The sequence below is a fragment of the Rattus norvegicus genome, chromosome 10 (assembly GCF_021556685.1).
Source record: "Rattus norvegicus strain SHRSP/BbbUtx chromosome 10, alternate assembly SHRSP_T2T, whole genome shotgun sequence".
NCBI lineage: Eukaryota > Metazoa > Chordata > Mammalia > Rodentia > Muridae > Rattus > Rattus norvegicus.
Window position 1 is genome coordinate 60,357,629 of NC_141543.1, and position 27,216 is coordinate 60,384,844.

Here is a 27,216-nt window from a genome sequence, read left to right on the forward strand (position 1 = left end):
CATAATTATCCTTAACTACAGCTCAGGAGGCCAACGCCCTCTTCTGATCCTTGGGCACTAGGTACACATGGTACACACTTATGCATGCAAAAAACCCAAAACCCAAAACCCCCAGAACAACAAAACACACATACACATAAAAACAAATGTTTTTTTTTAAGGTTCAGTAGGTGTGGTTACACACACCTTTAATCCTAACATTCCTGAGGCAGAGGCAGAACTTGTCTGAGTTGGAGGCCACCTGGTCTGTATAGACTCTCCCAAATGGCCAGGACTACACAGGCATTTCTTTAAAACTAAACAAACACACCATCCCCCAAAACAAAACACATGCCTCCCAATGGTAGGATTTAGGCAGATTAGTTTTGCTGCATCTGCATTCACCTGTTATTTTTTCTAGAAGGCTGAAGGAGCTTGGAAATTCTTGCCTCTCTGAGCCCCGATTAAGCAGCACACATAGACTCTTGGTCAAAATTAGTAAACTTTATTTCAATTTCAAAAAATAACAAAGGCAGCTTAAGCTTTGTTCTTCCAGATCAGATGTGACCCAAAGCAGGAACTAGCCTTCCAAAGTTAAAATACCTGTAATTCCAATCAAGTCACAGGCAAGCAAGACCTTCATGGTGGAGTCAGGCAGGGAGCTGGCAGGGCACCCAACCCTGCAGCTGGATCAGTGAGTCCGAGACAGCACAAGGGGTAGGAGCACAAGGCAAAAGGCCCATCAAAAATGGGGTCCAAAACTTCCAGAGGGTTTCATCATAAGGAGTTATGTACAAGGGACCCAGGCTAGGGTCACAGCCTGTGAGGGAAGTGACCCACAGGCCACGGAGGCTGTCTGACCCTAACCAGCTGCTGCTGTGTCCTGCTCACTCTCAGTTCTCCTCATCGCTGTCTTCTGGGCTGATGGCTGGACTGGTGAGGCTGTAGGTGGGGCTGGTGGGGGAGTAGCCAGGAGAAGTGGGAGAGTAGGTGGAGCCCTTGGGAGAGGTGGGTGAGTAGGTGGGACTGGTGGGCGAGTACTTGGGAGAAGTTGGGGAGTAGGTAGGACTAGTAGGGGAGTACTTGGGAGAGGTCGGGGTGTAGACTGGAGAGGTTGGTGAATATGTAGGAGAGGTTGGCGAGTATTTTGGGGTGGTGGGTGAGTAAGTGGGGCTGGTAGGAGAATACTTGGGAGAAGTGGGTGAATATTTGGGGCTTGTAGGTGAGTATTTGGGAGAAGTTGGGGTATACTCTGGTGAGCTAGGACTGTAGGAAGGACTAGTTGGGGTATACTTGGGGGAAGTAGGGCTGTAGCTTGGCGAGCTAGGGCTGTAGCTTGGTGAACTCGGTGTGTAGGTTGGAGACTGAGGTGTATACCGTGGGCTCGAGGGAGAGTAGCTGGGTGAGGTGGGAGAGTAACTGGGTGAGGTTGGGGAATAGCTTGGAGAGGTTGGGCTGTAGTTAGGGCTGGTAGGTGTATAGTTTGGACTAGTAGGTGAGTAGCTGGGTGAGGTTGGGCTGTAGCTGGGTGAGGTTGGGGTATAGTTGGGACTAGTTGGGGAATAGTTAGGGCTAGTGGGTGAGTAACTTGGGGAAGTTGGTGAGTAACTTGGAGAAGTTGGTGAGTAGCTTGGAGATGTCGGTGAGTAACTGGGGGAGGTGGGAGAATAGCTTGGAGAGGTTGGTGAGTAGCTGGGAGATGTTGGGGAATAGCTAGGAGATGTTGGTGAGTAGCTGGGAGAAGTTGGAGAATAGCTGGGTGATGTTGGGGAGTAGCTGGGAGAGGTTGGGGAGTAGCTGGGAGAGGTTGGTGAGTAGGATGGAGAGGTTGGTGAGTAGGATGGAGAGGTTGGGGAATAGCTAGGAGAGGTTGGGGAGTAGCTAGGTGAGGTAGGACTATAGTTGGGACTGGTTGGAGAATAAGACGGAGACGTTGGGGAGTAGGAAGGAGAAGTAGGGGAGTATGAGGGGCTCTGCGGTGTATAGCCCCCAGGGGAGCGCGGCTCATATGCTGGTGATGTTGGTGAGTAGCTGGGAGACATAGCACCACCTGTAGGAAAAGACAAAAAGGGAGATAGTGGTGGAGAACCCTGCATAGAAACAAGGAGGAAGGAGGAAATAGCACAACAGCTCACCTGGTGAGGGGATATATGGGCTTGAGGGTCCAGGGGAGCCTGGAGAGCCTGGTGTGGGAGACCATGCAGGCGAGTAACCTGGGCTGAAGCCACTGGCATCAGATGCAGCACTGGGAGAGAAGCCAGCTGCTCCTGGGGTCATCCCACTCCCTGAAGGAACAACAGATGGAATCAGCCGGAGCTCAAGCACATCGCTTTCCCCAGTCCCCAAACCCATGAAGTCCAATGCTTCTCCTCCTGGACTAGGCTACTCACCAACACTTGGGGACCAGGCACCATAGGCTGGAGTTGCACCCTGGTTCCAGGGTGTCATTGCAGGAGAGATTCCTCCCATCGGACTGGGTGCAGAGCCAAAGAACATGCCAGTAGCTGCAAAGAAGCCCAGAGTGAATTATGAGGAACAGCTCCCTTGTAGGTCTGCCCTTACGCATGCCCCACAGACCCAGCCAGTTCTAACACAGTTGAAGCCCTCAGACTCACGTCCAGCGGCCCCCAGTCCGGGGATATTGGTGGGGATTTCCATGCCGTATTTGCATTTCTCAGCATCAAGCAGGAGGTCAAAACAGCCAGTACCAGCTGGAGCGAGCTGGCCCAGCATAATATTCTCAGAGACTCCCTTCATGGGGTCACTCTCCCCATGTGCAGCTGCTTCCATAAGGACATCCACCTGACCAACCAGAAGAAACATCAATCCACACCCATAGCACTCAGAGTAGGCTGCTCATCACCACAGCCCAACCGTCAACAGTGGAGGACAGTGCCAATGGCCTGCACAGTCACTCTCGAGACAAGTTCCCTTCTTTCAACCTATTCAGAAGCCACCTTTACTGACCTGGGTATGGTTAATCCCAGCACTTGGGATGTAGAAACAGAAGGATCTTTCTGAGTTCCAGCTAGGACTACATAGTAAGACCCTGCCTCTCACACAACTGTTTTTTTTGTTGGTTCTTTTTTTTCGGAGCTGGGGACCGAACCCAGGGCCTTGCGCTTCCTAGGCAAGCGCTCTACCACTGAGCTAAATCCCCAACCCCCACAACTGTTATTAGTAGCTGGGCTTGTCCTGTACCAAAGCTTTCTGAAGACTAAGGATTACTAAGAGTTTAAGGCTAGGAAAGGCTACGTAGTTTAGTCCTATCTCTGAAAACCAGGGGGAAAAGGCTGTTATTACCGTTTCCTCAAAGGAGCATTTCATGAGTGGTCCAGTGTCCTGGCGGTTGACTCCATGACGAGTGATGGCCATCAAGTGGCCACGGCATGTCATTGTGTCACACAGAAGAGCCAAATGCCGATAATTGACGTAGGAACCATCAAAGGAGATGACATGGTACAGTTCTCGCTCCAGGGCCTTCCGCACAGCCTCAATGCCCAGTACCTGTCATAGAGTTGAAAGGAAGAGTCAAACCAAGTTAGCTCTGTTCATCTTCCTGATTCGGTCACTACCCAGATTGGCAGCGAGAATACCTGGGCAGTCCATTTCAAACTAAAATGGATCCAGACAGAAAGCCTAAGCATGGGGAGTTCCTAGAGAGACTTTTAGGTTGTAAGATCATGCTCTTTGGGCTCACCGTGAAGATCTCCACGATGTCATTGGACGTAGTGCGCACAGGGTCTACATCCTTCTCGCTCAGCACCCGCATCAGGCTCACACCATCTGTCTCCAAGATCCATTCTTGCAGGGCCTTGAACTCCCCATCTTCTGTGATGATGATCTTCTTCTTGTTGTCTGTCTGAGGTAAGTGCATGTATACCTAGAGAGACAAAGCAAGCTCCAGTCAGGCTGAGCGGGGGCCCAAGTAGGAGTTGGCTACAGAGTAGAACAGATGCTGACCTTGCTGATCTGCTCAATACCCTGCAGGGTCATATCTGTCAGCATGTTGGACTCAATGCACCGCAGGAAAACATCATCATCCATCTTATCCACCACCTCTTCCTCCTGCAACAAGAGTGAGGTCAGTAAGCCCAGCTGCTGTGATCTCTTCCCTGGTCCCTCCCCAAACTACAATCTACCAAGAAAGAATTGCTTCCTTGGCTTCACTAAGACTCTTAGCTTTTATGACACTTATATATATTTACTTTGTTTATGTGTATGACTGTGTACAACATGTGTGCCTGGTGCAGGGAATGGAACCTGGGTCTTCTCAAAGGACTAAAAGTTACTAATTAATTACTTAATCACTAAGCTGGGCAGTGGTGATACATAGCACTCGGGAGGCAGAGGCAGGCGGAGCTCTGTGAGTTGGGGATGGCCAGGGATACACAGAGAAACTCTGTCTTAAAAAACAAAGAACCGGGCTGGAGAGATGGCTCAGCGGTTGGGAGCACCCGACTGCTCTTCCAGAGGTCATGAGTTCAATTCCCAGCAACCACATGGTGGCTCACAACCATCTGTAAAGAGATCTGATGCCCTCTTCTGGTGTGTCTGAAGACAGCTACAGTGTACTTATATATAATAAATGAATAAATTAAAAAAAAAAAACAAAAAAAAACAAAGAACCAAAAAAAAAGTATTTTTCAGTATTCTGAACTCCTGACCTGAGCTGCCTCTTCAGTCCCTAGACTCCTTTTTAAAAATTTGTTTTGAGGGGTTGGGGATTTAGCTCAGTGGTAGAGCGCTTGCCTAGCAAACGCAAGGCCCTGGGTTTGGTCCCCAGCTCTGAAAAAAAGAAAAGAAAAAAAAATTGTTTTGAAAGAGAATCTCATGTAGCTGAGGATAAGCTGGTTTTCCTGTTCCCCCATCTCAAGCACTGGAATTAAAGGTGTACACACAACAGAAGAGGTACTACACCCTACAACCAAAACACATTTTCTACTTTAAAAAGTATTTTTAATTAAATTAATTGTGCTGGATTAAAAGTGACTTTTTTAAAAAGAGTTTTATTTGTGTATAGGTGTGTTGTCTCATGTATGACTGTACATGCAGACATGTGTGTGTAGTGCTCAAGAGAGGCCAGAAGAAGGTAATCAAGAGTCTCCCTGTAAACCAGTACCAGCGTACTGGGAATTACTGAGCTTGAGTCCACTGGAAAAGCAGCCACGGTTCTTAACGAGTGAGTCATCTCTGAAACCCTAGATGCACACTCATAAATATGGAATTTACAGTAAGAGCTAATCTCTCTTTCAACCACATAGGTTCCTGGGACTCACACTCTGGCCATAGGGTTGGCAGCACACCTTTTGCCTGAATAGCCCTTTTTGAGAGCCCACAGTGTCCACTTGTGCATAGTATAATCTATCAATCTGCTATTAATTTTTTAACCATTCTCTCTATAGTAGGTATTGTAAAGCACACCCATCCCCCCAGTAACTGGGAGGTGATGGCAGAAGAGCAGGAGTTTAAGACCAGAAATAGGAGTTAACATTGAGGAGCCCTGAAGTAGACGGAAAGATTTACTAAGAACGTTTGTTGCCCTTTCAGAGGATTTGGGTTTGGTTCCCAGCACCTATGTGGTGGCTCACAATCATTTTTAACTTCAGTGTCAGGTGATAAGCAGCTTCATCAGACATCCAAGGACACAATAGATCAATTCTGGTTGGCCTGGAACTCAACAGATCCAACTGCCTCTATCTGCTGAGTACTGCCAAACCAAACAACACCTAACACTCTTGTACTTACTCCAGCTAAGTATCAGGCCAACACTAGAACCTGACTGTTCTAATTAAGTGGACTTATTCTAACTGTTTTGACCCTCCCAGATGCTGAGATACAGGCCCGCCTGTTTATTGCTTCGAAGACTTTTTTACAATCAGGACTTTTCCTCTTTTACCTACCCGGCTACAACTCTCTCTAAAGTAATTCTTTCTATTCTCCCACCTTGACTTGAAATAGCTAAGATTAGAACCATCCAATTGCAGATGGCACACCCCTGTAATCACAGCACCACATCCGATTCTATTTTTTTTTTTTTTTTTGGAGCTGGGGACCGAACCCAGAGCCTTTCGCTTTCTAGGCAAGTGCTCTACCACTGAGCTAAATCCCCAACCCCCCATTCTATTTTATTTCCCCTGGGTCTCCACTTACCTCCTGCATCTTGTTTTCATCACTGTTCATGATGCGGATACGAAGGACCAGCTTCTCTGCATTATCATCATTGAAGATACAATTCAAATCATCGCCAAAGCCTGGTGGAAACAGTAATGCCCATGAGAACGCACATTTAATAGACTATCTGTAACCTCAGCGTTGGGCATGAGGAGGCAGAGACAGATGGATGGATCCTAGAGACTCATTGGTCATCCAGCCCAGACAACACAGTGGGTTCCAGCAGCCAGAGTATCAAAAAGGAAGATACACCCAATGTCATCCTTTGGTCTCCAGACATGCAAGGCATGTATACACGAACACACCCAAACCAAACCTAAAACACATTGGGAAAGGGAAGGAAGTTATGTACAAAGAGGACCTGAAGGGTTTAAGGATCCTGAAAAAGACTTGTTGGAAAGCAGAGGCGTTTATAAGTGACTCTAAGGACTCCAGTAAGGTGACCATGTGGGCTGTCCAGTCAGCCTCACCTGCATTGATTTTTTCAGCAATCTGTTCCATGGTAAGCTTCCGGTCAGTCATGTGCTTTCGGTCCAGTTCCACACGCAGCAGCCAGGGGGATATTCGGGCTACATCAAAGTCAGGCATCTCATAGTACACATTCACCCACTCCTGATCTTCTGCCACCACTGTGCTCTGAGGGTTGGGGTCATAGTAGATGGCTGTGTTGGCAGTCACCTTCCTCAATGTTGTATGTTCCAAGCGGCAAAGAATGTCCTAGGAAGAGACAGGGACTCAGGACATGGTTGGGCTTTGACCTAGTGTCATACTCAGAGGTATCATCATCTCTTGACTCAACCTGTTCTTGCTAGACAGTCCATTATCCTGATGCTTACCTTGGCCCGCTCAGCGTCTCGGGCAGATTGGCCTAACAGGAAGACAGTGAGTGAAGGGGTCTTTGGCTTCTTAGAGATGTTGATGAGCTCCTTAAGCCGAGGTACACCCAGCGTCACATTCTTGGCAGATACACCAGCATAGTGGAAAGTGTTCAGGGTCATCTGAGTGGCAGGTTCTCCAAGAGACTGAGCAGCCAAAGCTCCCACCATTTCTCCAGGATGGGCCTAGGGGAAACTGGCATTAGACAAAGCCTGTCTTGCAAGTTGTTAGGATGAGCCTATCTGGTAATTATAAAGGGATTTGGGGAAGATGAGTGTAGCAAAAAGAAAGAACATTATTTCCTTTGCGAGGGCTTCAGTTTATAAACTATCATTCTGCATCACTTTGGGATATGCTGCACACCCAGAAAAGATACTATAATATGCTAAATCCATTTTTTTTTGTCTCTAAAGAACATTTTACTTTATTTGCATGGGTGTTTTTGCCTGTTTGTATGCTGTGCAGCATGTATATGCTGGTCAGAGGTCAGAAGAGGGTGTCAGATCCTGTGACTGGAGCTAGAATTCTTAAATTCAGGTCTTTTGGAAAAGCAGTCAGTGTTCTAAACCACAGAGCCCATGTCTACATTCTCCATGATATCTACATATGTTCATGAGTAGGCTCATGTATGTCATGGCACATATGTGGAGGTCAGAAGACAGCTCATAAAAGTTAGTGCTCTCCTTCCATCATGGGGGTTCTGAAGACAACTCAGGTTTATCAGGCTTGGTGGTTAGCACTTTCCATCTATTAAACTATCATACCTAAGCTGTGCTAAATTTATAGATCACATTGAGGAAGATTAGTCACATTTAACAACATTTGAGTTTTCCAATCCAAACCTAGTAACCAAAGAAGCCAATAAACAAAAGAATAAAACATGGGGGTTGTCTTTCCATTTAAGTTATTCTTTTAATGTTATTGTACTTTCTAATGTACTTCTGCTGTTTTTTGTTTGATTTTTTTTTTTTTTTTTTTTTTTTGGTTCTTTTTTTCGGAGCTGGGAACCGAACCCAGGGCCTTGGGCTTCCTAGGTAAGCGCTCTACCACTGAGCTAAATCCCCAACCCCTTGTTTGATTTTTCAAGATGGGGTTTCTCTGTGAAGACCAAGCTAGCACTGAACTCAGAGATCCACCTGCCTCTGCCTCCCAAGTTCTGGGATTAAAGGTCTGCACCACCACTGCCCCTAATACACTTAAAAAAAAAAAGATTTATTTATTTAATGTATGTGAGTACACTGTCCCTCTCTTCAGACACACCAGAAGAGGGCATCGTATCCCATTACAGATGGTTGTAAGCCACCATATGATTTCTGGGAATTGAACTCAGGACCTGTGGAAGAGCAGTCAGTGCTTTTAACCTCTGAGCCATCTCTCCAGTCCTCCCCCCTCCTGCAATGCACTTTTAATTAACATGTAACACTAGATTCATCTCAGATTCAGAATATGCAAAAAAATTATATTTTTCTTTCATATTTTATTATTTAAAATATTTTAGAAGATTTATTTAGGGCTGGAGAGATGGCTCAGTGGTTAAGAGCAATGACTGCTCTTCCGGAGGTCCTGAGTTCAATTCCCAGCAACCATATGGTGGCTCACAACCATCTGTGATGGGATATGGTGCCCTCTTCTGGTGTGTCTGAAGACAGCAACAGTGTACTCATATCCATAAAATAAATAAATCTTAAAAAAAAAAAATTTATTTAATGTGTACAAATCTTGGCCTGCATGTATTTATGTGCATAATATACATGGGGCTGGTTCACGTAGGGCTATGTCAGAAGAGGGAAATGGATCCTTGGATTCACAGTGAAACAGGTTCCAGCACCTACACTCTCTTTTCTACTTCTTTTATTCCCTACTTTTACTTGAACTAGACATACAGGAGACATTCTAGGAAAATAAGACTCCAATTTCATACCCCAGTCCCAGCACTCACTTCCTCATTACACACCGCACTACCATCACTTTGCATCAACATGTTTGTTTCACACAGGACAGGCAACCCCTCATTTTTAATGCTGCTATGATACAGTGCCAGTGCTATACATAGCAGCCCTGTCCTGAGTCTGGTCTGGAGACAGCAAAGCAGGCACTACTAGTGGTTACGTCTCAAACCTGGGAAAAAGGCTGCAGTGTCTAATTAACATACCAAGAAATGTGAAGAGAAACAGGCTATTCCTAGTAACCAAAGAAGCCAATAAACAAAAGAATTAAAAAAAAAAAAATCAATGGTAAGGAGAAGTGTAACACTTACAATGGCTTGGTTGAACTTGGACTCTATCTCCCCGAGCAGCCAGTCAAAGGCCTCTCCACTGAGCCGAAACTCCTCAGCCATTCGGCGAGAGCAAAGTGTGGATCTTAGGTGGATGTTGAAGAGCAAAGTGGCATTCTCCTGTGCCTGCCGACTTAGTGGGTCATCTCCATTCACAATTACCAACTTCTTGCTCAATTCTTTGACTCCTGGGGCCCATGGAGGGGAAAAGAGATTGTGAGACTAAGCCATAGCGGAGTCTAATCCTCCAGTCTAGTCCAGAGACAGCAAAGCGGGCACTACTTACAAAGGCTGAGGTTCCTATTTAACATATCAAAGCAGACCTGGCCTCCAGGTTCTCTCTCTCAGCATCCCTTAGTCCCTACTGGTTACCCTTTCAGTGGAGGCTCTTCTCTATATAATCTGGTCATTTTGGTTACCACCCCTTTGGTACTGTTGGCCTCTTGTCTGCTGAACCTGGTTCCTTCCCCTCTCCCTTCTCCTCACATGGCTCAGGGTATGACCAGTGGACTTGCCCAAATGTCCCTGCCTCTGGCTATGCTCTCCCTCTATCTACAATAAACATTCTCCTCCATCAAACCTAGGTGGTCATGTTTTCTTTTTATTTCTCCCCCCACCCCATTTGCTTACCCTCTACCACTTTGATGGGGTGCAGGTCAGAGGGAAGGCGAGGGTTGATATGGAAGATTTTCTGTGCATTCCAGATCATCCGCAGAAGGTTACAAGGGAGGACCACCTGAGGGAAGAGGGATTAAATGTGAGGACTATCCATTAGGATGACAGTTCAACAGCAGGACCCCCCCAGTCTAGCACTTCCTATTTCTATGTACCTTGCTGTCACCAGTTGGGAAGATGACCCTGAGCACTTCCCGATCTTCCCGCATCCGTTCAAATTCCCGTTCTAGCTCATTCTGTATGTGGGCATTGCTCAGCACATCCTTTACCAGATCCTCCTGAAGAGTCCGCCGCAGGGCCCTCTCATTGGTATAATCAAAACGGAACCTGGGGATGACAAGGGGTGAAATCAGGGGACAAATGGGCTCTGTGCTTTTACCCCCCTAAGGCATACTGTGAGGTTCCCAAATGTGAACAGACCACTAGGAACAGGGACAGCTAATGGGACCCTAGGCTTTCTATACTTTTTCCCATTCCTCTATACTTTTTTACTACCACAGGAACAAATAGGGACAGATTTCAATCTGCCTCTACATTCACTCTTTTCCCAGGCAGCAACTATTTCAAATGGGTGGAGAAATGTTGGTGCTAAAAGTAAAGCCTGCTGCAAAATGCCTGAGGTCACCTTTCCAAAGGGAATACTGTATAATTCAGGCAAGGCACTAAGACCAGGGTGTATTTTCCTGCTTTCTTACTTCTTCTCAAAAGCTTTATTAGAAGGCTTAAGTGTAGCCAGATTCTGGAACTCAACGCTCTCGCCTGCTAGGCCGTCCTCTCCATAGCGTAGCTGTACCACCTGGTTGATGGAGTTCCTCACAGTTGCATCATATTTCACCATCACCGACTCCATGGATTTTATCAGCCTTCGCTGAATATACCCTGGGAAAGGGAGTTAATTGAAAGATCTGAGGCAAGAGCACAACAAAGCTCAAAGATGCAGAGACCAAAATTCACCTCAGGGAACCTTTAGACCAGAATCCCTGCTCCCATCTCACAAGAGCTCAGAAAAGGCCTCACCAGTCTCAGCAGTCTTAACAGCTGTGTCAATGAGACCTTCTCGTCCTCCCATGGCATGGAAGAAGAACTCAGTGGGAGTGAGGCCAGCCAAGTAGGAGTTTTCTACAAAGCCTCGGCTCTCGGGACCATAATCATCCTTGATAAAGTGAGGAAGAGTCCGATGCTTAAATCCAAATGGGATCCGCTTGCCCTCCACGTTCTGCTGCCCGACAACGGCAATGACCTAACAGGAAAAAGGCTGCATATCATTTCCGCTTGCATTCAAAGTATGGATTTATGATAGAAATAGTAGTGCATGCCCAAAACCTAAAGTTGGAAAGAGGAGGCAGAAAGATACTAAGTTCATATGCCACCTGAGCTACACAGCAAAACCATGTTTTTTTAAAAAAGAAAAACAAACAAAACAAGGCCTTTTGCATGTGAGTGGATCAATGTTGGAATCTTCAAGCCCTAACATTGCAGTGGCAGTGGTGAGAAAATCCCAACTATTTTTCCCATCTTTCCTCACACCAAAACATATTCACACCATCCTTCTTCCAGACTTTGGAGCAGGCCACCTATCTGGAAAAATGAAGCTTCTTACCTGGGAGATGTTGATCTTGGACCCTTTAGCTCCAGACACCACCATAGACTTGAAGTTGTTATATTCAGAGAGGGATTTCTGTGCAGAGGAGCCAGTTTTGTCTCGAGCATCATTGAGAATGCGATTCACTTGATTCTCAAATGTCTGGCGCAATGTGTTTCCTGGGGTGGGTTCTAGCTCATTGTTATGAGCCTTCTCAATGACCTGGAGACAGAGTTTCCATTGACACATTTGTGTCGCTACTCCCCCTTTCTCTCTAACCCTTCTATCTATTTTGCTCTTGCAGAGTTAAGTTCAAATCCCTAAGAAGCTCTTCTCTACCCAGCCTTCCCTCACCTCTATTACATCCTGTTTAGCTTTCTTAATAGTGTTCTGAATGTCCTGGTAAGTCTTGGAATCTGCAATGGAGTCCCCAATGCCAATGGTATGACCTAGGGAGAAAGAAAAATAACATTAGCAACAATCATTTTTTGACTCCTAGGCAATTTTGGACGACAGTTTGAACAAATAAAGGATAAATAGTAAGTGAGGAAAAGAAGATTCAGATATGATTTAGAATCGCTGGCTATACTAACCCTCGATGAGAAGCCAGTTGTTAATGACAGTCTGAATGTTGGAGTAGAAGAGGCGGGTAACGTCATGACCCATCTCTAAGTAGGAGATGTGGACCAGAGAGCCTGCTGATGTGCCCAGAGACTTCTTACAAAGGATGCCCATGATAAGCTCCCCATTCTCCACCACCACCTGTGGACAAACACTCACTCAGATTTTTGTTCTCATTCCCATGTCCCAATCCTGTACATATATACCCAGAAGCCAAGCTTACTTTGGTGTCCCCAGGAGAGATGTGCTTGTAAGGGCCACTATCTTCATCATCAGGATGGGTGCTGTGAGTACGGATACAATTGATGTGACCAGGTATGATGAGGGAGAAGATTTGCTTGCCTGTCCACAGGGGCCGGGGCTTGAGGATGGCTGGCTGTGGGACCTTCCCATCCCACGTGGACAGGAACATTAAGAGGTTCATCACTTCACCCTGAGAGGTAAACAGCAAGAAAAGAAAGTAAAGGGGCAGGAAGATCAAAGATTGAGTTTCATTATCTCAGGAATATTTGGAAGGCTGCCCTGCCTATCAAGATTTTGGAAGCAGGGGTTGGGGATTTAGCTCAGTGGTAGAGCGCTTGCCTAGCAAGCACAAGGCCCTGGGTTCGGTCCCCAGCTCCGAGAAAAAAAAAAAAAAAAAAAAAGAACCAAGATTTTGGAAGCAAAAGGATGTCTGAAGTGTCTTTCAAATTTTAGTTAAACACAAAATATTGTAATAGTAAGATCTTATTTTTCTCTTAATTAGAAAATAAAAAAAAAGCGATACAATAATTTAAAAAGAACACACTTTCTCTTCTTTATTTTACAGAATCATAAATTAAAGAAAAATTAAAAATTAAGAAAAAAATTAAGGAGCTACACTGTAGCTCTCCTTCCCTGGCACTTTTACACTCAGACCCTTTTGCCCACCCAAGACCAGCTTCCATTTGGATCACACACCCGCTCCAGGAAGACATCTCTCTTAGTGAATTTGCGGACCGCTGTGAGTGTGTCTTGCACAATACCCATGACAGGTCGATTGCTCTGGGGAGTGACAATCATTCGAGGTACCATGGCCAACTCTTGGATCTCTGCCCGTGTCTCCAGAGACTGAGGCAGGTGCAAATTCATCTCATCTCCATCAAAGTCTGCATTGTATGGAGTTGTCACACTGTAGCCAAACAGAGCAAGAAGTCAGAGCTGGGACTAGTCTTCAGTGATATAAAATGAAATTGCTTGGCCTGTTCCCATCTCAGCCTGATTCCCTCAGGTAGAGAACTAACCTAAGATTCAAGCGAAATGTAGACCAGGGGAGGATGCGGACCCGATGCCCCATCATGGACATTTTGTGCAAAGTTGGCTGACGATTGAAGATAACAATGTCCCCATCACACATGTGCCGTTCCACCTAGAAAGGTGAGGTACAGAGAAGGGCTCAGCGCAGGAGGCACACTAAGAATGAGATGACATGGGGGTTGGGGATTTAGCTCAGTGGTAGAGCGCTTGCCTAGGAAGCGCAAGGCCCTGGGTTCGGTCCCCAGCTCCGAAAAAAAGAACCAAAAAAAAAAAGAATGAGATGACAGTGGGCCCAGTCTCTTGTAGACTGGAGAGGATACTGCGATGCCTTTTCCCTGCTATTTCACCTTCAAACATCCTCTTTGCATGGCCCTGGTCCAACATAAGGTTACTAAGAATAATAAAATGTAACCAGACATCCATGAAGCTCTCTCTCCTGCCAAATACATGTTGACATGAGCTGCTGTAACCTCACTTTGACATCAGAGGCTGGCAGCACAACTGGTTCAGCAGAACCCTTTAAAACAAAAGGCACCCGCTATCATAGTGGCACACACCAGCACAAAGAAACTAAGGTAGAGGAACATGAATTTGAAGTCCACTATTTCTAGGCTAACTTGGGATATATGATGAAAATGTGTCTCAGACAAAACCCACAACACTGACTGCCACCTCCCCTAAAATAACCAACCACTCAACAAGCTTACAATTAGGCCAGCCCTTACTCTACAGGAGGAAGAATGGTCATGGCCTATTACATGCCTTATAGCCAGTCTGTAGGTGAAGGTCACTGGGCTTAGGATGGAACCGTAAGTCAATTCGATCACCGTTGTCTCGGATGATGTACTTGGCTCCTGGATACTGGCTGTTTCCCCTGCGTACTAATTCCTGAAGTCTAGGAAGGAAAGAAGTATGAAGTGAGCAAAATACTCTCCAAAAAACACCCATTCCCACCTTTATCCCAAAGCCCAGGTGGATGCCAAACTTATAAACTTTAGTGTCTTCCTGCTTCATTCCAAGCCGTCTCTTCCAGATGAGAAAGGGACAGGTTGGAGAACATGGGCCCCATCTCTCTACCGTGGCCACTATGGACAAGGTTTATGGACTAAAGCACACCTGTCAATGTTGAAAGGTGTGACAATCTCTGCAAAGGTCATGTTGGCAGCAATGGAGCGGGGCACACCAACTTGGTCAATGGATAGGTTAGGGTCAGGGGTGATGACAGTGCGGGCTGAGAAGTCCACTCGCTTGCCCATTAGATTCCCTCGAACCCGTCCTTCCTTGCCCTTCAACCGTTGCTTCAGGGACTTGAGGGGACGGCCAGACTTCTGCATGGCCTATAAGAAAACATAGGAAGGGGCACCCAGGTAGTCAGCACTGGGATTTCCTCCACAGTTCTGCTGCCTCATGCTGGCCCCCACCCTGGCTCCAATCCATAAGGGCAGGAGTGTGCAGACGCACACGGGGTAAGCCGGGCAGTTCGTTGTCCACCATGGTGGCCACATGGAACTGGAGAAGTTTCACATCTTCTGCGATGACATGGGCAGCTGCACCATTCTGTTCGTTCCGCCGCAGCTGATTGTTGATCTTCACAATGTCAGCCAGTTTGTGAGTCAGATCATCCTGCAGTAAAAAGTCAGCATCATCACAGGCAGGCCACCACCGCATGAGTGTGCCAAGCATCCAGTCAAACTTCCTTCACTCTACCCTGGAAAACCATGTTACGTGTATCTTTAAAGGTTACACAACTATCGGGGTTGGGGATTTAGCAAGCGCAAGGTCCTGGGTTCGGTCCCCAGCTCCGAAAAAAAAAAAAAAAAGTTACACAACTATCAAGTGGCAAAATATCTTCAAACTCAGACCAGTCCACCTGACCCTTACACATGCTACATCTAAGTATATCTAAAACATCCTCTAATTGCATGCTCCTTCCCCAGATACCTAGTAAGGATTCATAGAGCAGCTTACCTGGTTTCGAGCAGAACCTTGCATCACCACAGCAGGTCGCACAGAGAGAGGAGGCACAGGCAACACCGTGACAATCATCCACTCAGGCCGGGCATAGCGAGGCTCCATGCCCAGCACAAAACACTCCTCATCTGAGATGCGTTTGAAGATTTCATGCACTCGTTCTGGACTCAGCAAGATCTTCTTCTCCTGAGAGTCCTCATTAACATGTTTCCATTCAGCATACAACTCCAGGCCAGAGCGCCGGATCCGGGGCTGATAACGCCCACAGCCACCATGGCCCTTCCAAGGAGAGAAGAACCATTAGAACCTAGCACAGGGCTATTCCTACCACACCAGGCAATATACTTCACAGTTCTGTGTGATTTCACCAAATTTTTCTACAGCCACTTTCCCAGTTTTAGCAAGTCCCTGTCACCTTTTCTTTGGTCAGATCCTCATCCCCCTCAGGCTGCTCCACACCAAACTTGTTGTCCATCTCCTCTCCACCTTCACAGATGTTTTTGCCCTTGCAAAGGTCATAGACATGTGTAAGCCGTTTCTTGGGCTGCCCCTTAGATTTGGCCAGGATGTCCTTAATCTTCGGGTTGTTCTGGGGGAAAAAGAGCAGGGTCAATTGGAGCTGTTCCCTCGCCCTGCCCTAGCTAGCAACCACCCTCCCAGACTAGGGACCAATGCCCTACTCACAGAATCTACAAGAAGTTTGGAGCAAAAGAAGCAGACACAGCGCAAAACCTTCATTGTCTTCACCAGGAAGCCCACATGAAACACAGGCTTGGCCAGTTCAATGTGGCCAAAGTGGCCAGGACACTCGGTCATGTTTCCTACGATGGAAAAACATACCAGACATTTTCTTCAAAGTCTCCACTGACTCTAAAGACTTGGGTTCTTTGTTTCTGAAACAGGGTTTCTGTGTAGTTAGGTCTGGCTGTCATGGAACTTTCTCTGTAACCAGGCTGGCTTAGAACTCCGAAATTTGACTCCCTTTACCTCCAAGTGCTAGGATCAAAGGCATAAACCACCACCGCTAGGTAAGAGACCAGGTTTTTAGGTATTCATCCATTCCTGACATTAAAGACCCACAACTATGTCCTTAGGGATTCCTCTAACCCCAGTACTTACCTGCACATGTTTGGCAACGGCCAGTCCGCTCAATCACCCCCTGTCGTGGATCCATTAGTCCCCCAAGTTTGGGGCGACCACCCTCTGTTGTCTCTGGGTATTTGATACCACCCTCTGTCACAGACATCCGCTTCTGCAGAAAAAAGCCAGTACCAACTAAGTAGGATCCCTAGTGTGCAGAGCCGAAGAGTTCTGTAATATGGCCTAAGAAAAACCCAAACTACTTGTTTAACCAGGTATGAAATGGGAATGTTAGTACAGTTAAACCTCTGGAATACTAGACTCAAGTAACACATCCCAAAAGCATGTTCCAGGCAGCCACTCTGTGCGCATGAGGAGTAGAGGGTGAGTTGGCATGTATTCCAACAGAATATGAGCCTTGTTGGCTCTATTCCTATTGTTAGTGTTTTGAGACAAGTGTTGCTATGTAGTTCGTGATGGCCTCAAACTCAAAATCCTCCTGCTGCTTTCTTTCAAAAGCTAAGGTTACACAAGCACCACTTTGCCTCTAGCTAGTACTGGAATCCCAAATATCTCTCTGGGTTAAATTCTATGTCACTATGACATCAGTAAGATTTAACATAAAAAAAGAGATGAAAAGAGTTGAGTTCAGTGTCAAAACCAAAATATTGTTCTTTTTTCTTCTCCTAAGCTGAAATCAGGCCAATGACTATCAGAGTCCCTGGAGAATCTCTGTTCCTGCAATAAGCCTGAGAGCCGGTGTGTTGTAAGACTTGTCTACCAACTCAACTTCAGTTCCTGAAAAGGAGCAGGCACTGGGGACTTAAGTCTCATCTCTTAACCCCTATCTTTACCACTTACTTCTTAGGGCCTAAATTGTCTGAACACTTTCATAGCCAGGTGAAACTTTATTGTAAGCAAGGACACAGGCTGGCAGAGCAGAAAGTCCCAGAGCTGAAGTCCCAAGAAAGACAGAAGCAGGACTCAATGGGCCAATTCAGAGAAGAGAACTAGAGGAGCGCCGAAGAGAAGTCTTTCTTTCTGTTCGGTTGAATAGATAGGGGAGGAGGATGTAGACCTGGGGTCAAACCCAGGGTCTCAAGCATGCTAAGGTGGCCAAGGCCATCTTTAGTATTTTCTCATACAACAAAAGGCAGACTTTCAAGTTAGTCCAGCTTTGGTTTACCAGCTTCTAGAGGTATAAAGCTCAAAGTTAATAAAGCTTCTTCACTGAGTGTTAAACTCTTGAGATATGGACAAAATTTGTTCCTCTAATCCTAACCACTGACCTCCTAGGAATGAATCCTTACTCTTAAGATACTAGAAACTTGATGTGGAATGAAGTTATTTACCCAAGCCTTCAGTCTTAAGTAGTCAACAGAAATGAAACCCAACAGTCTCTAGTACTAAACATAGGCTCATCCAACTCTCCTAGACTATAGCAGAAACAATGATTCTTTTTTTTTTGAGACAGAATCCCACTAAGTAGCCCGGCTCCCCCTAAACTTAGAGATCTGCCACCCTCTGCCTCCAGAGTACTGGGATAATGCATCGCCATGACCAGCTCACTCATTTATTATTATTATTTTTTCACTCACTCATTCATTCATTTTTTTTCTTTTTTTCCCCCCGGAGCTGGGGACCGAACCCAGGGCCTTGCGCTTGCTAGGCAAGCGCTCTACCACTGAGCCAAATCCCCAACTCCACTCATTTATTTTTAAGACATCATCTAGTGCAGTCTAGGCTGGCCTTGGACTCCCTATGTAACCTATGACCTCAGACAAGTTGAGGACCCTGGATCCCACTCACATGCCTGTCAGTAGATGGGGAGTTCTCAACAGCTGTTTGTTAACACTAAAATACACTGTTTGAGACCTGGCACTAAGGAAGGTACTAGAAACTCTAAGAAAACAAAGTTTCTCCAGTGTCAAACCAGCAACCCTTTAACAGGGATCTGACCAGCTACTCTTTGGCAGAAACCAAAAGTCTGAAGATACAGGCTGAAGAGGTTGTAAAAACCCAAAACTGGTTGCATGTAGTAGCACATACCATTAGTTCCAGCACTCAGGAGGCGAAGGCAGAGGCAGAGGCAGAGGCAGGCAGAACTTTCTGAGTTCCGTGTCAGTTAGAGCTTCATGGCTAGTCTGTGTCTCAACAAAACAATACCTGCCTCAACACCACACAAATAGGTAAATAAATTCAATCAAGATGATAGGACTCAGGAGACAGGCCTGGGGTGGGACTAAATTACTAGGCTGGACCCTCACCAGCTTCTCTATGTCCCATGCTACATGAAGAGAATTTTGCTCACTATGAAATGCAAAAACAGGGGTTGGGGATTTAGCTCAGTGGTAGAGCGCTTGCCTAGGAAGCGCAAGGCCCTGGGTTCGGTCCCCAGCTCCGAGAGAAAAAAAAAAAAAAAGAGATACATGAAATGCAAAAACACAGAAACAGACATGAATCTGGCCACTGGTATACACAGTACATAGGAGCCTAAGGAAGCACACTAAAAAACCCCACCTCGGGCTGGAGAGATGGCTCAGCGGTTAAGAGCACCCGACTGCTCTTCCTGAGGTCATGAGTTCAATTCCCAGCAACCACATGGTGGCTCACAACCATCTGTAAAGAGATCTGATGCCCTCTTCTGGTGTATCTGAAGACAGCTACAGTGTACTTATATATAATAAATGAATAAATAAAAAAACAAAAAAAACAAAAAAAACAAAAAAAACCCACCTCTCTCTGCTTAGTCAGTACTCAACAAGCTTCACCTTTTTTTTTTTTTTTTTTTTTTTGGTTCTTTTTTTTTCGGAGTTGGGGATCGAACCCAGGGCCTTGCGCTTCCTAGGCAAGCGCTCTACCACTGAGCTAAATCCCCAACCCCAAGCTTCACCCTTTTAATTGACTAATTTTACTTCCAAGCATCCTGAGACTAGTCCAGAGGCTCTCCTTGCAGCAAGCATGAATGCATAAATGGAAGGACTATTCCACCAAAGATTTAACAAATGATAGTTTGGGATTATTCACTACTTTAACCTTTAAACGTGTGTGTGTGTGTGTGTGTTTTACAGGTTGGCTTTTCTTTTGTGTGTTATTCACTACTTTAACCTTTAAACGTGTGTGTGTGTGTGTGTGTGTGTGTGTGTGTGTGTGTGTGTTTTACAGGTTGGCTTTTCTTTTGTGTGTTACCCCAGGTCAAGGGGAAAAACACGAAACACAAATAATAAAAACAAACAAACAAACCAACCAGCCAGCCTGCTCTACACCCTCATTAATACCTCATTCTCTTTCATCTGCCTATATCAAACCACAAGGTCCTGGTCCTTATAGCCTAGACCTCCAACTCACTTTATAGCTTCATTTGCTACATTCTCTCCCTACATATTTATACTTCTACCACAGCAAGTTACCTCAAAATTCCTCTCTCTGGTCTTACCCTGCTACACACACACTGAATAAACTCATTCATTTTTAAGACTCAGCTCAGATGTCCTTTCCAATCAATTCCTCTTTTCAATTGCTTTTGGTTGTTTTTTCCCCTCTTTGAGGGACTATTGTCCATCTCAGGAGCAAAGGCAAGGTGGCCAGAGTGTGAAGTGTCTGGTCACAATGTCTGCAATCAGGAAGAAGTGCCCGATGCAGAAATCTTGGCTTGCTCTGTTAGCCTTATCTCTAGTCTTACTCATACTGGCAAGGTTCTGCTAAGCACAACTTTAACTATTTGCTTATATCTGTATTCCCACTTGACTATAATCCTTGAGGCATAGACCAGTGTGTGTGTGTCTATGTATATATATATGATATATGTGTATAATTAACACACACACACACATTCTCCATCCTTTTCAATGGCTAGCATACACACTAGCATATGGTTAAATATCCTGGCGATTGTAGGAAACCAGACCCTTATTAGATGGTAACTCATTTTAAGATAAAGATAATCTCATTCATTAGTGTAACTCATACTACCTACCTCAGAGAGTACATGAATGACTGAGGAAATTGTTTAGTGGTTGTTTAGCATGTGTAAGGGTTTTTGCCAGGTCCTCCCCACCCCCAGAGAGAGAGAAAGACAGACAGACACACACACCACAATACTAACTTTCCTAGCTCCCCACCCCAACTCAATCATTTCCTGTAACAGCATTTTTAAGGAACTATCAGTGTAGACCAGGACAGCCTTGGACTTACAAGCACTGCCAACCACATCTAGCGAACTTTTTAAAAAATGTATTTTCATGTGTTTGAGTGTTCTACTTGCATGCATACTGCATGTGTGTCTGTTACCAGAGAAGGCCAGAAAAGGGCACTAGACTCCCTGGAACTCGGAGTTAGGCAGTAGGTGCTGGTTGTTAAACTAAAGTCCAGTAGCCAGCGCTCTTAACCACTGTGTCATCTCTTTAGCCCCATGGCAACATACATTTTTTTTTTTCGGAGCTGGGGATCGAACCCAGGGCCTTGAGCTTGCTAGGCAAGCGCTCTACCGCTGAGCTAAATCCCCAACCCCCATACATTCTTTTTAAATCTAATTTTATGTTATGAGTATGCGTGTCCTGTGTGTGGGTATATGTCTATGAGTATAGGTGTCCTCGGAGTCAGAGACATCACATCTCCTTGGAGCTAGTGTTACAGGTAATAGGAGTCACTAATGTGGGTTCTGAGAATAAACTCAGGCCCTCAAGGCCAGTATATGCTCTTAACCACTGAGTCTAGTCCTAGCAGCAGACATTTTGCCAATTCAAAGAGCCCTCTGTAACTCAATTTCTACTCTAAGATTTGAGAAACATTTCACAGAAAGCCCCTTATTACCCATCTTCCTATCCAAACTAAAGTCATGTAAATCCCTCAAAAACAGGCTCTCTCACAGAACCCAGAGCTCACCAATGTGGCTATACTAACTAGCCAGCAAACCCCAGAGACCCTGCTGTCTACTTCCTCACTGCTGGGATTATGGGAGCACACCTCTACACCTGTTTTTTTACATGGCTACAAGGAACCGAAACTCTGGTCTTAATGCTTGCACAGCTGGTTCTTTACCAGCTGAGCCATCCCCCAGCTGTTAAGTGCTGTATTTTTTAAAAAGGGTTATAAAAGGCAGGCACAATGGCCCATGCTTGTTATTCTAGACTCAGGCAAAAAGAGCCCAAGTTTGAGGCAAGCCTGGGTTATGCAATGTGTTCTAAATCAGCCAGGACTATATAGTGAGATCAAGTCTCAACCTCCCCCCCAAAACAAAACAAAACAAAACCCACCTCATTCTACATATTGTTAAGTAACCTTTTCTCTGATCTGTTCATAACACCTTCAAAAAAAGATCCATCCATTAAGGAAGAAAACCCAAACTTAAAAATATTTGTCTTGGGGTTGGGGATTTAGCTCAGTGGTAGAGCGCTTGCCTAGGAAGCTCAAGGCCCTGGGTTCAGTCCCCAGCTCCGAAAAAAAGAACCAAAAAAAAAAAAAAAAAAGTCTTAGCAACCAGTAGCCATTTGAAAATAAATTAACACTTAAGCCGAAGACTATTTTAATTCACTAAAATAAGGCCAGGTATGGTGACATGTGCCTATCACTTCAGGAGGAGGAATGAGAATGTAAGACCAGCCTGGGCCTACATGGACATCTTGTTTAAATAAATAATGAAATAATAATAGTTTTATTTTCCCCCAAATAACTGAAATTTCTTACTTAAAACTGTTAGGTACTGTCCAACTCCTCAATTCTTGGCTAACAGCTCCCTTATTTCATGCTCCAAATCTACTAGCCCCGAGCACTTGCTAAAATGGCAGCTTCATGATCCAGGTACAGTGACATTTGCCTCTAACCCCAGAACTCAGATCTAAACATGTCTCAAAAACAAAACAAAACAGCCAGAGAGCCAACTCAGTGCTTACACTGATCACAGTGCTGTGTGTGGTGGTAAACTCCTTTAATCTCAGCACTCAGGAGGCAGAGGCAGGTAAATCTCTGAAGTTCTTGAGTGAAAGGGTAATCTGATCTACAAAGCAAGTTCCAGGATAGCCAGGGAGACACACACACACACACACACACACACACACACGCAAAAACAAACTAAACCAAATCAAACCCCCCAGAAGCAAACAACAACAAAGCACCCACATATTGCTCTTGTAGATAATTGGAGGTGGTTCTCAACACTTGTGTCTGGTGGCTTACAACCGCCTGTAACACTCAAGCTCCAGATGTCCAACACCTCTTCAGACTCCCCCACAAACACATGGTTGGCACATGCATGCACACACACACACACACACACACACACACACACACACACACACACACATACGCGCGCGCGCGCGCATACACACACTAAATCTTTTATCTAATTTTTTGTAAACAACTTGAATACAGCACCAAGGGATGATATGCCCCTGATCTCTGTGAGAACCTCCACCTCACACATACTTAAATAAAACTACAAAAAAACCCAAACCAAACCAAAACAATTCAGCTTTACAAACATATGATGTCATTCAAAGGGAACTAGCGCTATCTAATGTTGAAATTGAACCATGTGCAACTAGAGTACAGAGAACCTATGCTTCTTTTCAAAGTACAGAATACCCTGCGCTCCTATGACTTTGCTACATTGCTTCAAAAGTGACAGCAGTTTGGGAAGATTGGATTTAGACTATGGAACAGCCCTGTTCTATTCTAAAGATAGGGCCTAAGTTATTCAACAAGGGTTCCTATCAGTTAATATTTAGGTGACTTAGGATTGTCATTTTCAAATCATGTTAAAACTTATTTACCCAACTAATTTTAATTACATGCCAGTAAGTACCAGGAACTACTTGGAATGCTGAGTAGCAGCATTCTATAAATAAGAGAAAGTCAAGAAATTAATCCTCCAACAGTGGCAGGCTACTGAAGTAAAACAAAAGGTAGGGTTACAGAATGAAGGATGCTATTTAAATGGTCAGAGGAGACATCTAAATACAGAACACTGACATGAAGAACAGGCAATACGGTTTGGGCAATATTATTCTAAGCAGCTGAGACTGATTAAATAGCCTCTGAAGCAAGAATAAACTTGCAGTGTTAAAAGGTAAGCAGGTCAGTGTTGCAAAAGGAAAGCAAGAAGAGTTAGAGAGATAGCAGAATGGTTAAAGCATTTGTTACTCTTGCAGAGGACCTAGGTTTGATTCCCAGCACCTACATGGTGGCTCACTACACTAATAACTCCAGTTTCAGGGGATCCAATGCCCTCTTTTGACTCTCAGGCATTGGGCACACATATGGTGTACATGCATGCTGGCAAAAACACAATATTGATAAGATAAGTAAATCCTGTAGTAAAGGTAAAAGTAAAGGCTGGCCCGGGAGTGGTGGAAACTCTTGGTAGGCAGATCTCTGTGACTTTGAGGGTAGTCTAGTCCAAAGCATGTTCCAGGACTATACAGGGAAACCATCTCAATTTAAAAAATAAAAAATTCTTGGTATAGTGTTGGGTCAAGAGATGCATATATTAAAGACTGAATGACCTCCAAAAAACTTAACAATTTATTCTATCAATAATGCATGACGACGCCCATTTTCTCATCTTTGCTATCAGATTAAGAAACATTTTACTTGTTTCTAGGAAACCTTTTTGTAAAGTTGAGGACTGAAGGGAGAACCTTAGTGCCCCTCACTGAGCCATTCCCCAACCCTTAGGAAGCCAACTGATGGATACTTGCCCCACTGCTGTCAACTCACACTCACATCCCTTACTCAGTTTTCTATACCACACAATTCCTTTTCTTTGTTTGTTGTTTTAGACAGAATCTCACTATGTAACCTGGGCTGGCCTGGAACTCAGAGATTCCCTCTCTTCTAGAGTGCTGGAATTAAAGGTGTGCACCACCATACATGGCCCTAATTCCTTTTTGTGTATTCTGTTCTTTGCCTACATTGTATGTCTGCGCACCAAGTGCATATAGTGTCCAGAGGGGTTAGAACATGTCAGATCCCCTAGAACTGGAGTTACAAATGGTTGTGAGCTGTCACTGGGTTTTGGAAATTGAACCTGGGATCTCTACAAGAGAAAAATGTGCTCTTAATTGCTGAGCCCTATAAATCTTTTTTTTTAATTTGTGAAAGGAAAACAAACAAACAAACAAACAAACAAAAAAATAAAATCTAGCCAAGCCAGGTGTGGTGGTACATGCTTATGCTCTCAGAACTCAGAAAGGTAAGGTAGAAGAATCACCATTTCCAGGGCAGCCTGAACTGAACAGGAAGATTGTTTCAAAATACCAAGAGCTTCAAATACATGTAGCCAAGTGGTCAGAGCACTTGCCTAGCATGCATACACACACACACACGAGGCTGACTTTCAGTTCCAGCAAAAACTGAAAAATTCAGCCTGGTCTATGAGCTTCAGGACAGCCAGAACCATAGAGACCCATTTCAAAAACAAAACAAAAACAAACAAAAACCAACAAGCAAAACCCTGAAAAATCAAACCTTGTCCATCACAGTACAAATTGTCTCCCAATTTACGTATTTTAGCTGTTAATAGAGCCTCTGATAGAGAAGTGGCTCTTGTCTGCCTTACTCTTTCAGTACAATGCTTAGCTTATTGTAGGTCACCAGAAAATTTACCTTTATTCATTAATGTTTGTCCTGTTTTCAGTTCCACTCTATTTTCTCCTGTCCAGAAGTCCAAGTCTCCAGAAGCTTTCCCTATTCTCACCCACTTGACATCAGCTCTTTACAGAGCTACTGTACATGCATGTGTATAAAAACTGCCATGCTTATAACTACCCAGTGGTTTCCTACTGAAAATAGAAACCCTGACTCTTTACAATGTCCTGTGCTTTTTCAGGGTACTCTCCTCACCCACTAACCCCTTTCCCAACATTGGCTTTTCAGTCTCAGAATATAAGTTTATTTCTCTCTCAGTTCCATTAACATTTGTTTCCTCCACCTAAAAAAGAAAGCATGTATCCCCGGAATCTATGGCTTCAATGACTGTTATACTCTTCATTACTTGGGTAATGTCACCTCCCCAGGCATGTTTTCTAAACCTGACACCATTCAATTTCAGAGACTTTATACAGCATTACCTCGTTTTGCTTTTATTTTCTCGTTTTGCTTTAATTTAGGAACTTAACTGAATTTATTTTTGCTCATTCTTTTTGTTTTTGTGCTGTCTTCTCTGCTATTTTTACCACATACAGTGTTTTAGAAGGTCGAGTTCTTGTTATATTGTGCAGCTGTGTTCCCGGTGCCCGATTGTCACATAACACGGTGCTCAATATTTGTAAAAGGAGAAGAACTTGAGAATCCATTTACTGTACAAATTTCAACTCTTGTCTCGTTGAACCGTAGCGATGCTCAAGTACGAAATCATCTTCTCTGCCCAGCCAAACACTCATCACAGACATATAACATCACGCTGGTCTAGGTCTTGACATAATTAACTTTGGGAAGCTGAAGGCTGGACCCCGCACAACATCAGCGTCACTGACCCATCCTCCCAGAGGATCAGCCAGAGGCATCGGAGAGAGAAGGGCGGAGCAGCTTACCAACTCATCCGGACTCAGGACGCCGAACTGCACTCTCTTGATGGTGCGCAGCGGGCATGCGCTGTCCCCGGAGGGAGGGCCACCCCCGTGCATGGCGAGGCAGACGCGCTGCGCAGGCGCAAATCTCGCTACAAAAAGCCTGCGCCACCGCCGCCTAAGTGCTCAGAACCCGTCCGGGCGGCCTCCAGGAAAGACCTCCCAGAATAAGAAGAGAAAGGCCGGAGGAGGGAAAGGTGGGGGAGGGGAGGAAGGAGGAAGGCGGAGAAACGAAAAGGGCCGAAAGAAAGCCTTCTTTCCCTTTCCGGAGATTCGTCGACTCCCAAAAAGGAAACAAAAGAAGGGAGGAAAGGAAGAGGTTGTGGGAGGGAGGAAGAAGAAAAGGGGTAACGAATAAATAAGTAACCGGGATCCTGAACGGCAGAGGTTACGGCAGTTTGTCTCTCCCCCTTCCGGGAGCCACCTTCTTCTCCAACCGTCCCGGTCGCGCTCTCGGCGCTTCTGAGGAGAGAACTGGCTGAATGACGCCCTTTATAGATTCGCCCTTGTGTCCCGCCCCTTCCTTTCCCGCCCTCCCTTGCGCTACGGGGCCGCCCGCACCGGCCTACATGGAGCGCGCGCGCCAGAGATGTTGACGCCAGGGCTCCGGCTCCCTGGTTGGGTGTTCTTTCTGACGCGACAGGAGGAGGAGAATGTTTCTGAGCCTGCCGCCCCCCTCGCCGACTTCCCGTACACTCAAGCTGACGGATTACAGAATGGAGGATAAAGTTAAGCCATCTTTACTCAGCTTTGGCGTCCATGCTCATTTTCAGCTAAAGTCTCTCATTAATTTCCCCCCCCAACCCGGAAAATGGTTTGTTCTACGCATCGGTAAAGAAGGCGGGGCCTGTCGGGTTCTCCGGAGCTTGTTCCGGGGGAGGGTTGGAGGGAGGGGCCGCACGGCCCTCGCTCATGAATATTCAGGATCCTCTGAATATGCATAAGCAGACAAGATGGCGCGTCCAATCAATTGGAAGTAGCCGATATTTGTGGAGAGGCCTCCCAGGGTGATGGGGCACCGCCAGTCCTCTAATAGAGAGCTTTACGGAACCTTGGCGCTAGATATCCCGCCCAAGCCTTTCCTGAGCCAGGAGGCCTATTATGAAAGTAGGATGGCTTCAACTCGGAGCAGCAGATCACGC

General features: G+C 45.4%; 1 protein-coding gene and 1 long non-coding RNA gene across 5 annotated transcripts; one reads left to right on the forward strand and one right to left on the reverse strand.

Moving 5' to 3' along the window:
* Positions 1–462: 462 nt before the first annotated feature.
* Polr2a (RNA polymerase II subunit A) lies at positions 463–26,538 on the reverse strand. 4 transcript variants are annotated; one of them, NM_001427041.1, is given in 29 exon segments: positions 463–2,029; positions 2,115–2,264; positions 2,370–2,483; positions 2,595–2,781; positions 3,283–3,486; positions 3,680–3,862; positions 3,943–4,047; positions 6,133–6,233; positions 6,624–6,870; positions 6,990–7,214; positions 9,287–9,492; positions 9,935–10,040; positions 10,135–10,306; positions 10,675–10,858; positions 10,997–11,219; positions 11,580–11,783; positions 11,916–12,010; positions 12,155–12,323; positions 12,406–12,615; positions 13,122–13,332; positions 13,445–13,569; positions 14,220–14,352; positions 14,574–14,794; positions 14,919–15,080; positions 15,426–15,707; positions 15,844–16,017; positions 16,113–16,249; positions 16,548–16,680; positions 26,039–26,538. In NM_001427041.1, coding segments are annotated over 29 exon segments (5,913 nt in total). In that variant the 5' UTR covers positions 26,132–26,538; the 3' UTR covers positions 463–872.
* Positions 18,040–26,350, forward strand: LOC148002935 (uncharacterized). The gene is made up of 2 exons (XR_015631761.1): positions 18,040–18,856; positions 23,157–26,350. It is a non-coding gene; the product is annotated as an uncharacterized LOC148002935 (long non-coding RNA).
* Positions 26,539–27,216: the final 678 nt, after the last annotated feature.

Coding starts and splice junctions, on each gene's coding strand:
- Polr2a (XM_087573436.1), bottom strand. CDS start 16,674: ATGTCTGTGACAGAGGGTGGTATCAAATACCCAGAGACAACAGAGGGT. Junction 16,018..16,112: donor CCAAACTTCTTGTAGATTCT/GTGAGTAGGGCA, acceptor TTTTTCCCCCAG/AACAACCCGAAGATTAAGGA. Junction 7,215..9,286: donor CCAAGTTCAACCAAGCCATT/GTAAGTGTTACA, acceptor AGTTTCCCCTAG/GCCCATCCTGGAGAAATGGT.